Source organism: Erpetoichthys calabaricus, chromosome 2 (genome assembly GCF_900747795.2).
Source record: "Erpetoichthys calabaricus chromosome 2, fErpCal1.3, whole genome shotgun sequence".
NCBI classification, from domain to species: Eukaryota; Metazoa; Chordata; class Cladistia; order Polypteriformes; family Polypteridae; genus Erpetoichthys; species Erpetoichthys calabaricus.
Genome location: NC_041395.2, coordinates 202,069,883 through 202,084,966, shown reverse-complemented (window position 1 = coordinate 202,084,966; position 15,084 = coordinate 202,069,883). Strand labels below are relative to the sequence as shown.

The window sequence follows — 15,084 nt, the reverse complement described above, 5'->3', positions numbered from 1 at the left end:
GTAGTGAACTCCCGGAGCTCACACCATTTGAGCAGCAAGTTGCTGCAATTATTGGCGACACACTCATTGCCGGCATTGTACCAGCTGGGGAGGGTGATTCTGACATCACCGCAGGTGAAAGTGAGTTACCATTTCTTTTTTGATTACCATTATCCATACTCGTGTAAATAATTTGTATGTGAAATAAGACAATCAGGCTGCAGATGCTGTATTAATTACTGTTTAATTAACTCCAGACAGCAGTACAAAAGCTGACCCCAATGCTGAGGACGTGGCTCCAGGCGATGATGGTGCTGCGTCTGTGCCGACCACATCTTTGGGCTGCTCACACACCCCTGCCTTGGAAACCACTGTTCGATCATCTGGCCGTGTGCTGACTGATGCAGTTCTGGAATTCCAAAATGCATTGGTGGATGCGGTGAGAGATGTAGCCAATGAACTACGAAATATAAAGGCAGTATTGTGTGATATTAATCAAAAATTAAATGACTTTGTGAATAAATAAATGATGCATCTGCTTACCTGTTTTTACATTCTGTTAATTACATTCATTCGACATTGTAATGCTGTCCGGTGTAGCTGCTCATTTGGTGGACCAGGGTCCGGTTCATCATACCGCATCTCTTCAGGTACGGGCAAGCTACGAATGAGTGCCATATTATGTAGAATGCTACATGCTTGCATGATGCGACACACTTTCTGTGGACTATATAGCAACACTCCACTAGTCTTATCCAGGCAGTGCCAACGGCCCTTAAGCTGCCCTATAGTACGTTCTACCACTGCCCAAGCCCGAGAGTGGAGGTCATTATAACGTCGCTCTTGTTCAGTCAGTGGGTTGGCGAGAGAGGTGAGGAGCCACGTCTTCAGCGGGTACCCACTGTCACCTAAGAAATCGTGTTATATGGTTACATCGTACAGATAACGTACGACTGTGATTAAAAGGTAATAAAAGTTTTATCTTACCGAGAAGCCAGCCATCACGCACCGCACCATTTTCAAGTTTGTTCCCCACAATACTATTTCTCAGGATGAATGAATCATGAGTTGAGCCAGGCCATCTCGCAACAACATTAGTGAGGCGCATTTTCACATCACTGATGATTTGCACATTAACAGAGTGAAAATGCTTTCTATTTACATAAACAAATTCATTCTGTGAAGCTGCCTTTATAGCAATGTGTGTGCAGTCGACCGCTCCAATGACATTTGGAAAACCGGACATTGCTGCAAATTGCGCTTTGATGTTTGCCTGTTCAACTGGAGTGTACGGAAATCTGATATATCTGCTTGACAAGCGGATAATACCATCCCACACAGCTGGCATGGCACGACTCAGTGATGACTGAGAAATACCGGATCAGTCAGCCAATTCACGCTGAAAAGCTCCTGTGGCTAAAAATCCGAGAGTGGACAGAACTTGCAAAGGAGCAGGTAGAGCACAATTCCTGAAAGTCTGCCTTTGTAAAGCAGGTGCCAGTTCAGCACACAGCTCCAAGAGGATCGCTCTTGGAAATCTAAACCGATTTAGTAGCCAGTCATCATCATGTGCCAAGAAATCCGTATGATCTCTGAATACACATTCTCTTCTAATCCTTCCATTTGCGATGTCCTCTAACAACGCTAAGACAGCCATGGCAGTGGAATAGTTTGGCCATTCTGTGCACAATTATATTGTTAAAAATTGATTACAATCAGGTGCCTTAAATTTATCAACGATATGCAGTTAGTTTCAGTGTATATGATACAGCCGTGTCAGGGATGTCGATCTAAAAATGAAAGGAAACCACACAGGAACAGTAGCACTGCTTTGACGCTGGGTGCCGCCAGTCTGCAAAACCGAGCGGAGAACTTGCGTACGCCAGGGTTTGAGTTACCGTGGAAATGTGCGTGGCTTTACACCAAGTTTAGGTTTTATACATCGTGATTTGATCGTGGAAACGTTCGTACCCAACATTTCTGTGCGTATGCACCGTTTATACATGAGGCCCCAGCTCTTTGCTTCCCAACTTATAATTTATTTTAAAACTCTGATGTCAGACGTTTTACATTATTGATTCATAAAATTATTACTTTACTATGATTCATTTTGGATTTGAATCATCTTAGGTTATATTCTTACCATTAAAACAAACATACTGATAGCAATAAAAATAAATGATTGGAACGAAACAGTGAATTAAATTATACTTTTATTAATATTTCTATATGTAGTATTTTTTAGTTAAAGGGAGTAATAATAGGAACATATGATAGACTACTGCGGTGGGCTGGCGCCCTGCCTGGGGTTTGTTTCCTGCCCTGCGCCGGCTGGGATTGGCTCCAGCAGACTCCCGTGACCCTGTAGTTAGGATATAGCGGGCTGGATAATGGATGGATAGATGGATGACAGACTAACATCAAGAGAATAAATTGTGACTGATAACAAATAAGGTGCATTTATTGGATACATTCTGCATCCCTATCTGCCTCCATCTACCTATTTTTATTTGTATTTTCTGGCAAACCTGTGGTGAAATAAGTGGGTTTGGAAAACAAATGAATTAATGAATGAAAAAATATCAGGTACTACAAGCATATATTATTATAGTACCAATGCACAGATATTCTGTCAGTTCTCTTTGTGCCATCAGGTGCTTGAGGCAACAAGAGACTTCCACCTGTGTCGATCTGTTGCCTCTTTGAGAGCTGTTTCAAGAGTAAGCCCTTTGATACTTTTTTTTCCTATTGTACTATGTCAGGTCTCTTTAGGTCATCTTCTGTTTCTTTTTCCCTAGGGTGTTCATTGAAGAGCTACCCTTGGCAATGAGCTTAAAGTCATACCACACACGTGTCCTAGCCATCTCCATTGATGCTTCTGGATTGTCTATACCATTGAAGCTATCCCCAGTGCATTTCACAGTTCTTCATTGGAGATTGGTGTTCGGCCAAAAGATCTTCAGGAAATGCTGAATACATTTGATGTGGAACACCTCAAACTTCTGGTTGATGGTGGTAGTGGACTTCACTCACACAAGAATTATATCCTGAGCTTTGTGTGGATACTGAGGCTCACAGATCTCTAGACAGGCTTGAGCAACCTAAAGTATTGGTTGGCTTTACTGATTCTAGCATTAGTTTCTTGGTTGCAGCTGCTGTCTAGGTCATCTTACTGCACGGGTAGACAAATTCCACTATATCTTCCGTGACTTGGAGGGTGGTTATGGCATTCTTCCTTAGGGCCTGTGTCTTCTTGTGGTTGACCTTGAATCCAGTGGTACTGGCTATCTAACAGTTGTCCTCTGTCTTCTGATGGATGTCTTGCTATCTGTTTGACAGTAGCCCCAAGTCATCTGCACAGTCTAGGTCCTCTAGGATAGAAATCAGAATCCACTGTATGTGCTGTCTCTTTTCTAGAATAAAGCACTGCATGAACCAGTCAATGGCCAAAGAGAACACGATTGGTGACAGGACGCATCCTTTTTTGAATGCACAGTTACACATGAAAAAATGCTGTCTAAAAGTACTGTATAAATAAAGTATGCATATGTATGAACAGCTGAATTCAGTAACAAGTTGATGAATTCCATTTACGATACTAAAAATGGTCAATATGTTATTTTAAGGAAAGTGTAGACTAACATCCATCCATCCATTTTCCAACCCGTTGAATCCAAACACAGGGTCACAGGGGTCTGCTGGAGCCAATCCCAGCCAACACAGGGCACAAGGCAGGAACCAATCCCGGGCAGGGTGCCAACCCACCGCAGGACACACACACAAACACACCCACACACCAAGCACACACTAGGGCCAATTTAGAATCGCCAATCCACCTAACCTGCATGTCTTTGGACTGTGGGAGGAAACCGGAGCGCCTGGAGGAAACCCACGCAGACACGGGGAGAACATGCAAACTCCACGCAGGGAAGACCTGGGAAGCGAACCCAGGTCCCCAGGTCTCCCAACTGCGAGGCAGCAGCGCTACCCACTGCGCCACCATGCCGCCCTGTAGACTAACATATCAATGTTAATTTCAAAAGCCAGAATATAAATAAACTTTTACGACTATCATTTTTTTACTGAAGGACAGTATCCACAAAGAACAAGAAGCTTTGCTTAGCAGACATATAGACTGTGTATCACAAGGTGAATATATTTGTTTGGTGGACTGAGGGCTGTGAGTTGCTTCTGTGTGTTAGTCTAATTAAATTATTGTTTGCTTCTGTAACTGCTTCTGGTTGCCACTAAAGGGCTATTTTGCTTTTTTATTTTAATCAACTAAAGAAGGCAGCAAAGTTAGAGATAGTATTAGGCTTGGGAAGAGAGTAAGTAAATAATTAACTGGTGTTGTAGCCAGTAATAGCAAATTGGTGCATTTCTCAAGAAAAAAGAAATTAGAGGATATAAAAAGAATAAATCTCAGTTGTAAACCATGCTCAAACCAGCGAGCATATTAGAGTTCATGAGGTTTTTCAGTCAGGCATATAAAAGCAGTGAGGCAGTGGTACTGGCTAATAACAAAGAAATAATGTGGCAAAAATACAAACAACTTAGGAAGCAAACAGGAAGAGAGGTGGAAATTTCTTCACTATAGATAAACGCACACTCAGTTGTCAGATACTGTTTGTAAGCAGCAGCAGAAAGAATGCAAGTGAAAGTACTATTAACCTTAAATATCAGAGTTTAGTGGGGATCAATAGGAAGTAGCAGTTACTTTAAACTTCTATTTAATCAGTTTCCCCCAAAATTTTTTTAAATGAGGCTAATACTGCATAACATGTTAATATACCGATGGTTCAGTATTCAGTTACTAAAACATTTGAATGCAGATAAAGTAAAACATCACCAATGGCTGATTAATGATATTACTTAGGTTAAAACAAATACAAAGGCAGATGTTAAACCACTGAATTTAGCTGACGAAGAACTGAACTTCAGCAGATTTTATGCCATCAAAATAGCAGAACACAGATAAAAATATATGAGACAAATGATTTCAACAATGTTGAAATATTTAACATAGGGGTAATGTCTCTCCTTTGGTAATAAATTCCCTGTTTCATTTACAGCACACATTTACATATTACTTGAATCATGATGTATAAGCCTCTTTTGTGCAATGGTTTTACCTCTGAATTATGTACTAGAAAAACAATGAAAAAGAGAAAAAGAGTTGTATAAACAGAGAGGAAACACAAAATCATGCATAAAAAAAAAAAAAAGGGAAACTATACTATATTAACTTGCGAGTTGTGATTATGCTGGGCATTCAATGATTTGGACACATTTCATTTGGGCAAACCTGTTCTTTCTTTTAGTTAATTGCGCACTAAATTAAACTCCTTCACTTTCTCCCACCAGCAACTTTCCAAAATAGTAAACCTCACAAAACTGAGATACATACATGTGAAAGGCCCTTTTTATAAATAAAAAGAGATTACATACTGGGTTGATATACTAAATGCACACTGCATATAGCATAACTGGTTTGTGTTTATGTGTATATACTCACTCAGCAATGGGCTGGTACCCTATCCAAGGCTTGCATGTGTGCTTGTATATTTTAGTGCTCAAAGGGGAAACTTGAAAGTACACCTTATGAAATGACCTTGTCACCTTCCACATCAAAACATTGTACAGAAGCAACTAAGAAGGTTAATAGAATATTAGGTTACAATATTAGGTTTACAACACACAATGGGTAGAGTACAAGACAAGGGAGATGATGCTTATGTAACATACTCATGAGTACCCATCTGGAATACACTCATGCAGTTTGGTCTTCATATTATAAAAAAAGACAGCAGTGCTGGAGAAAGTACAGAGAGGATTAAGTGGAATTATTTCAGAACTGTAGTTTATCAGCTTTGAGGAAAGACTGAAGAAGCTGATACTCTTTGGTTGTGGTAAACAGAGATTAAAAATGGTATGTTAGAAGCCCAAGACAGCAACAGAAACAGGTTAAAAGTAAATTTTGCAGAAATATTGGAAGTTTTTCTTCTCACAGAGAAGTACTTTTTGGACCTTCAAAACAAATAACATGATGTTATTTTGCAAACGTTAGGTGGAAACAGATTAAATAAGCTTTGTAGAGCCGAATGGCATGTTCATATAATTACTGTTGCAATGTTCTAATGTTATAAATTTCATTCATATGTAATGTTTAGTATCCTGCTGGAGTATGTTCAGTTTGAACTATCGTCCTCACTGAAGCTAAGTCCTAATTTCAATATTTTCATTGAGTATGACAAACATAATATTGGTATTGTGATTTCTTGCTTTAGTAATCTTTAAAAGTATTTAATGTCAAATGGAATAATCACACTGTTTTAAAACCAAATTAACATATTTTAGCAATTTAAAATAAACTTACCAACAAAACTAAACATTTCACAATACACTAAAAACTAAAATTTAAATTTAAAACTAATTGTCTGTAAAGTTTCTGTACAAGGAAATAGTAAAACCCATCAAAATAAGATATTTTGAGAAAAAATAATATAAAAAGAGTATTATTAAATTATCCTACCTTCACTCTGGTTCCCTTCTCCCAGTTGCTTATACGGATTAAATTTTGGTTTTGGTGCAACCACAGGTGCAAACTTCTTAGGAGCTTGTTGCTGAGACACCGAGATGCTAGGCATTCCAAATGATGGCATGGTTTCCATCCTAGCAGTCACCTTACCAAAGTTTTCTCCTCCAGTTTTCGATTGATTCCACGATGCATAAGACATGTCTTAAGCTTGCAAGACTACGAGAAACCAAAAAGAAATCGTATTTGAATTAGCCTTTCAACGTATGGATCTCCTTTAATCAAGGAATACTATGCTCAAACTGTTCTACAAATATACCAATATGTTTAAGTATTGGCCAAAACCTACTCAAGCCTGTCAATAGAAAAACACTCTTCTTCAAAATCACCATATTTTGTTGCTGAACAGAATATGCTATATGCTAAACTAATTGCAAATAATTTAAAAATTGGCAAACACCTTGGTGCACTATGTTACATGTTCCACTTGTCTATTAATCTATCTTGCTCATAGCAATCAGTCCTTTGTTATTCACCATCAAAACAATCAAACAAACAGGTGAAATAGCTGAGTTGTTGTTTAGCAGTATTGTAACTGGACCATACTCTTGCAAAAGAACACCTGGACCCATTGCAGTTTGACTATCAGACAAAGACTTGAGTGGAAAACACAATTATGTATGTGCTCCATTAGGCTTACTCCTCCTATATTTGGTCACTATTCAGGGAGTGGAATATAGTGCATTGTTACAAGTACTTGGGGGGGTTTCACATTGATCACAATCTGTATTGGGCTAGTAACACAGAGGAACTATTTAAGAAATGAGACAGCAGGCTATTTTTATCTTAAGAGACATCTTTAATGTGGGGAGTGACAACTTTAATTTTTCTAAAACTCTGTGATGGCCAGTGTGATTTTATATGCTGTGGTATGCTGGGCCAATAAAATCACTTCAAGGGTGGCACACTGATTCAGCAAGTTATATAAAAGGGCAGGCTCAGTTATCAGAAGTACTCTCGACCTGCTGGAGCGAGCAACAAAGGAGAGAATGAAAACAAAACTAAATGCTGTTATGAATACTGTAACATATTCTCACTCAGTCACACTAACAAACTAAGGCAGCATTTATCCATTATATATTGGAAAAAGCCTCCAGGTCCCGTAAATTCTTGAGTTGTCTTGCATGAACTACATGTTTGAGATATCCCCAAAGTGGCTCAGTGATATTGAGGTCAGGAGACTGTGATGGTCACTCCAGCACCTTCACTTTTTACTGCTGTAGCCACTGTAGGTTCAACTGGCATTGTGTTTTGGATCAGTGTCATGTTGGACGATCCAAGTGCATCCCATGTGCAGCTTCGGGAGTGGTGAATGCAAATTGTTCTCCTATTTTTCCAGTAACATGCGGCAGTCATCTTGCCATCACTTTTCACTAAGTTTCCTGTGCCACTATATCTCACACACCCCAAGAACATCAGAGATCACTCTTCAATGCTTCCCAGTAAGGATGGTATACTTTTCATCATGGGCCTTGTTACATCCCCTCTAAAAATAGCGTTTATGGTTATTACCATCAATTTCAGTTTTGATCTCATCACTCCAAAGGACTTTGTTCCAGAGGTTTTGAAGCTTGCCTAGATGCTATTTTATGGCATTGGTACAGTAAAGGCTTTTTTCTTGTAACTCGACCATGCAGCCCATTTTTGTTTGAGTATCTCCTTATTGTGCATCGTGAAACAGCAATACTACTTGTTTGCAGAGAAGCCTGTATCTCAGCTTAAATGGCTTGTGGGTTTTTCTTGGCATCTCAACAAATAATCTTAGCAGTTGTGGCTGAATTCTTGGTTGGTATACCTGACCGTGACTTGGTAAAAACAGAACCCTTAACTTTCCACTGTTTAAGCAGAGTTTGAACACTTCTAACATGCATTTTAATATGTCTGGATATCTTCTTATGTCCTTTTCCTAATTTACAAAATTCAACAACCATTTCTCACAGGTCCTTTGACAGTTCTTTTGCTTTCCCCATGGCTCAGTATACAGAAAATTCAGCACAGCTCTGCATTCATTTAAATTGACTATTTATACACAGACACGGATTATAATCAAAGAGGTTACAAGTGTGGACACTCTCCCTTAATTTGAACCTGTGTGTCAACTTGTGTGTATATTATCAGCACCAACATTCATGGCTATGTAAACTTTTGATCAGACCCATTTGAGGGAATTCAGTTATCATTATGATTTAAAAAGGGCACACACAATTATATGATAATAAATTGCTTCGCCTGAGCACATATCCTAATTAAAAGGAAACCTTTCTGCTTGATTACTTATATTTTCCAAACATTGGCCAATATTTCACAAATTCTGACAGGCTATGTAAACTTAAGGACAGAACTTATATATATATATATATATATATATGTATTAATTATATACACACACACGCACACATACACACTAGATGAAATTCCCTAAGGCCATGGGCCTCAGTTATACTGGGTTTAAAAAAAAAAAAAACAAAGGGGGGGGGGGGGCTAATTTTACTAGTTCACTGAAGCTTCTTACACTTAAACATGTTACATACAATTTCTCATGAATAAAACATTCCTGCTTTTTCAAGTGACTGATTTTGGCTTTTGTTGATGGCCATTGCAGGTAATTAGTAGGAATAAGAGGAATTTTGTATATAAATTTAACTTCTCCCATACAAATGGTGGCTTCAATCAGATTTGAATTTAACACTTCAAACTGTAATCTTGCACCGTTGTAAAGTTTTGGAGGGTTTAGATAAAAAAAAAAATCATTGTAATGAACATAGTATATGGAAACAACAGTTCACCTTACAGAAAGTGGAGAACTAAAAATAGGAACCAATAACAACTGAAATAAACCCCAAATAAATTTGCAAAATGGAAAATGATGGGAAAGTAAAATAAAAAGTACAGCAAACCACAAATCTAAACTTTGCAATGAGTAGTATGCATGTATCACGTAACGGTAGCAAGCTAACTAAACTAAACTCGGTTTAAGATGTGGGTTTTTACTTCATTCACTCAAGAATTTGAGTTTACCATTAGTCATATATGTAGGCTAGGGCAGGGGTAGGCAACGTCGGTCCTGGTGAGCCGCAGTATGTGCAGGTTTTTGTTCCAACCCAGTTCCTTAATGAGAACTCAATTATTGCTGATGAAGCACATATTGCTTAAGTGACATTTTGATGCTTCATTTTAGTGGTCTCGCTTGTTAAGGTTCTCCAACCTTAATTGCTTATTTCAATCTTAAACTGCTGCATTCAGTGTTTTAATTGCTCCTTATTAGCAATAAGATGTAAAAGACAAAGCAGCCAGCAGTTCTCCAGCTAGCTTTTTTCCAATTACATCTGTGTGTGTTCATCATGCACTGTTTGATTTAATAAAACACTTAATAGAAAAATGTGACAGACTGAAAATGATCTGTTTTAGGCTTCAAATCATTTGGATGATATCCTTGGAAAGGAAAAAAATCTACGATATAAAAGCCTTACATTGCACAGACTAACAAGCCATAAAATTAAATAAGGTCTGAGATTGGCAATGATTGGTTTCTAATTAAGCAATTGGGTTGGAATGAAAACCTGTAGCCACTGCGGCTCACCAGGACCGACGTTGCCTACCCCTGGGTTGGGGGAATGTAGTACTATAGAATTATTATTAGATGTTTATGATTTTGTTTACGCCATTCCATCAAGCATTTGATTTGTTTTTCATCAGTTGTATGTTTAAACTTTATTTTAAAAAATGTATTAATATGGCTTTACCCCGACAATAATGTTCTAACATTGAATCATGTTTTACTTTAATTTATTACAAACAGAAAAAATGTTTACAAGCTGCACATTTACGTGGCCCATTCAACCGAAAGCTTTCTCCCTGTAAAATGTACTTAGCGACCTGTTCCTGAAGAGAAGACAGTGAGGCGCTAATGCAGCAACCAATGGAATAACTTTTTTATGAAGCTTCTTGGAGATGTACTTGGAATGGCTGCATGGATGACTGCGTTTTAGCGCTATTGATGCATATTTAACATTCATCCCAGATGGTTCATATATGTTGATTTTTCCAAAGACTGTATTTTAGATAATTGACAGAGCAAAACATCGTGCGCATTTGTGTAGTCCATTAGTTTTCTGATTAAAAATTGCAGTATATATTACCTCATGCATTCTGATGTTTTAAAAATGCTGTTAGGCTCTAACTGGCTTACTATCTTTCAACCCCCTCACCACCCAACATTGAATGTGTGATAAGCATACTGGCATTGAAGTGACTCTCACTCTATTTATAGCACTTTGAGTTGTGAGAAAAGTGCTATATAACTGTAAAGAATTATTATTATTATAACATTATAGAGTCAGAATCTGGCAAGATGGAGGTCTACAATTGTATCAGACTGCAGTGATGCTGCTTCTACTGTAACTTATAAAACAAACGGTCTTCAGATCTATGTAGTAGTAATATGATATTAATATCTCTAATAAAACAAGTCTACAATCACAAAGGATTTTTGTTGATGTTTCAAAATCTGAGCATAGTCAAATGATTTCTCTGGTATGGCTGCCACATCTTTTTATCTAGGGATTCATAAATATATGCTAAAATGTCTACTAATACTTTCATGCTTTAAAGTATTGTGTGTTTTTTTTGCTTTTTTTCTTTTCTAAAATCAATAGTTAAAAAATATTTTTTCCCCAAAGAGCTGAAGTAGTAAAATAAAAATGTCGATCAAAATGTCTACATAATCCACCCGTATATTTCTCAAATCTGCTTACTTCAGCTAAAGGAAACTAAAGCATCATGTGAATTGCTGGCACCAGTGATGGATGGGGTACTGCACACTTAACACACACACCCTGTACTCAGTTACTCAGAAATTAAGGGGAAAAAACGAAAAACAGAAAACAGAATTTCTAAATAAATTTAGGAAGCTTTTTTTTTGCCAGTTTTGCAAAATTTGAACATGACAGTAATTCACAAAAGTTAGCACTTCTAAACATTTCTGAGTTTTTTTTTACCCTCTTATACTATACATTTTGCCTGACAGCAATTTTCAACATCAAAATTGGGAAAATATGATAGTAATCCTCAAAATAAAAACAGGGGAAACATGATCTAATGATTTCCTGACTATTTCAGTCCTTACAGTCAATCACATATTAGGTCAAGATTATTTCTAAACATTTTACTTAAAGTAAATTCTTCATTTTAAATTTATGACAGATTACAAATAAACAATCACCCCAGAAAAACTGAAGATTGACCATTTCATTTATACACCGTTAGAAAAAGAAGGTCTGTCCTCATACTTTTAAAACAAATATTCTTTAGTTGGTATGAACACTGAAATTAAAGCATAAACTAAATATCTAAACAATCTGGTTTGTTTAAAATTCAAAATCACTGCTGGTTTACAAGAACCATAAAACACTACTTAAAAGTGCTCTGCAGCACCTTGAAAGATACACAAATTTCATAATGGAAAATAAACATAACAAAAAAAGAATGAAATGATATTAAGGTCAAACTGCAAAAGAGCCTTTGATACTGAACATCACTTAATGTACTTTAAACGGGTTAAGCATCCATAATCTGAAATGACTGGGGCCAGAAATTTTTTGGATATTTTTGGATTTTGGAATATTTGCATATATATTTATGAAATATCATGGGGACACTCTTGGTCAAGGTTGGAAATACAGCCAAACTAGCAAAATGACTATCATTATTGTAGTGACTTCTTTGTGGGTAAAGTAAATGAAGACATACAGTATGAGCCAAAGAACAGTTTATTAGGGTGGAAGGTTTAAAACAAGGTAGGCAAGGATAATGGAGGACAGAATTGGTTCCAAACAAACAGCAAATTGAACTATGTGTTCCCCGCTGTTCAGGCTGTGGGGAATGCTTTCACGAGTTGCATTGGCTGCAATTACTCTCATTAGAAAGGTTATTATACAAAGTGAACTAAAACCGAGACTCTTTCTCCATCCACTCTCACTCATGATGTTTTCTTAGCCATACTACCAAGCTTGTCATGTTTCCTTCACCATACCCCTCCTTCTCACTCATCTTTCCCCCTAGCGAGAAAAATTTTATATTTCAGATGTTCATTTAGTGTATGCATATTTTCACTCTTGACACCAAGAAACTTTTATAAGAGAGACCCCTTGTTTGTAATTTTCCACTTGGAACCCCATGTCAGCACTCAAAAATGTTTAGATTTTGAAGCATTTCATATTTTGAATTTCATATTAGTGATACTCGAACTGTACTTATAATAGATCCTTTACATTCTTCTACATAGTTAATATACTTCTAGGTAGGTTAAATTACTTGGAATCGCACAGAAAATCTGTAGCAAGTACAACTTGGATACCCTTGTGTTTTAAAGTCTAATATTTTATCTACTAGCAAGGCAATCAGAGTGCACTAGGAATCAAGACTCAAGATTCTTCAAAGGGTGCTATGGGTTTGAATCCTGTTCCCTGCCACTGCCTGTGTGGAATCCCATCAATAATCTTGCAGTATACTGTACATACAAACTAGTCAAAAGTTTTAGAACACCTCAGTTTTTCCATTTTTTCTTCTAATTTAATCATATGAAATGCAATGAATGATCTAAAATTGTGAAAATGGTGGTAAGCAGTAAATCAAATTATTACAAATTGGGCTTTTTAGGGGAACAACTAATAGATTACAATCTACAGATGTTCTGCAGCAGTTAATTAAGCCTTGCAAGTTGAAGCAAACAATTTTCACAGTTGTCCCAACATCTGTTGATTACTTAAAAACCCTCCGTCTGTCTTAAAGAAGAGTTGGAACAGACCGTTACTACACCCTCCGAAGTACTACAGTGGAACCTTGGGTCACAACCGTAATTCGTTCCAAAACTCTGGTCGTAACCAGATTTGGTCGTGACCCGGAGTAATTTCCCCCATAGGATTGTATGTAAATACAATTAATCCGTTCTAGACTGTATGTACTGTATGTAAATATATTTTATAAAGATTTTTAAGCACAAAAATAGTTAATAATACCATAGAATGCACAGCATAATAGTAAACTAAATGTAAAAACATTGAGTAACACTGAGAAAACCTTGAACAGAGAAAAGTAATATTGCAAGAATTCACGCTATAGCCTTAAAACCGCTCGCTGTAAACACTTTTTTAATGAGTTTTAAGCACAGGGAAAACATGAACATTTGAAAAATCTGTAATTTAATAAACAACCAAGAAAAGTAACATTGCAACAATGCATGCTATGAACCGATCACTGTAAACAATAGAAAAAAGTCTTCATTAAATACAACAAGATTAAAATAATGCTCGAATCAGTCTCTTTAAAAACAAGCCTGGTGCATTCTTTAACTGCCTTCTCGGCCTTACGCGGCCAGCCCTCACTCTCTCGCTGCACAGGGAGAGACTGAACACGTGTGGCAATCATCGGCGCGTACGAACCGGAAGGGAAACTGGCTTGTTCGTCACCCGAGCATGTGGTTGTAAACAGATGCAAAAGATTGGCAAACTTTTTGATCGTAACCCGATTTGTACGTGGTCTGAGATGTTCGTGACCCAAGCTTCTACTGTACAGTGGAACCTCGGTTTGCGAGCATAATTCGTTCTGGAAACGTGCTCGTAGTCCAAAGCACTCGTATATCAAAGTGAATTTCCCCATAAGAAATAATGGAAACTCAGATGATTTGTTCCACAACCCAAAGGTGGCACAGTGGTAGTGCTGCTGCTTTGCAGTAAGGAGACTGTGGAAGATTGTGGGTTCGCTTCCCGGTTCCTCCCTGTGTGGATAGCACTTTGAGTACTGAGAAAAGCGGTATATAAATGTAATGAATTATCCATCCATTTTCCAACCCGCTGAATCCAAACACAGGGTCACGGGGGTCTGCTGGAGCCAATCCCAGCCAACACAGGGCACAAGGCAGGAACTAATCCTGGGCAGGGTGCCAACCCACCGCAGGACACATACAAACACACCCACACACCAAGCACACACTAGGGCCAATTCAGAATCGCCAATCCACCTAACCTGTATGTCTTTGAACTGTGGGAGGAAACCGGAGTGCCCGGAGGAAACCCACGCAGACCCATTAATCATAAAAATGATTAATACAAAATATAAAGTAAAAATAAAGTAAAAATACATAAAACAAATTAACCTGCACTTTACCTTTGAAAAGAATCATGGCTGGTGTGAGTGAGTTTCTAAACTCTTGTGGAATTGCACCCAACGGGACAACACGTGGAAGAGCGTCCCAAAGCAATCGCAGTCTCCCAGCGCTGTAGCAGTTTGCCGTAAAAGCGAATCTGAAAAGATCGCAGACATGCTATAAGCGCCTGCCATCGATGGATGATACAAGGAACATTATAAATGTGCAGGGCCCTGCCTGACTGCTGTGTCTGCGTATAGGAGAGCGCAGATCCTGTTACAATAAATAACCGTGCTGTTGCTGTTTCAAGCTGAATAAAGCTGGTGTTGCTAAAGTACTGAGACTCAGCTTCGTGTTTTAGGGTGCA

At 37.9% G+C, this 15,084-nt stretch overlaps 1 protein-coding gene across 2 annotated transcripts in view; it reads right to left on the bottom strand.

The window, feature by feature from the left end:
- Nucleotides 1-15,084, bottom strand: part of lpp (LIM domain containing preferred translocation partner in lipoma) — a 538,541-nt gene that overhangs the window by 380,683 nt on the left and 142,774 nt on the right. For both annotated transcript variants that reach the window (XM_051922238.1, XM_051922237.1), the window contains one exon: nt 6,512-6,733. In XM_051922238.1, the coding sequence (XP_051778198.1) occupies nt 6,512-6,716 (205 nt within the window). In that variant the 5' untranslated portion in view covers nt 6,717-6,733. The remainder of the gene's footprint in view (nt 1-6,511; nt 6,734-15,084) is intronic.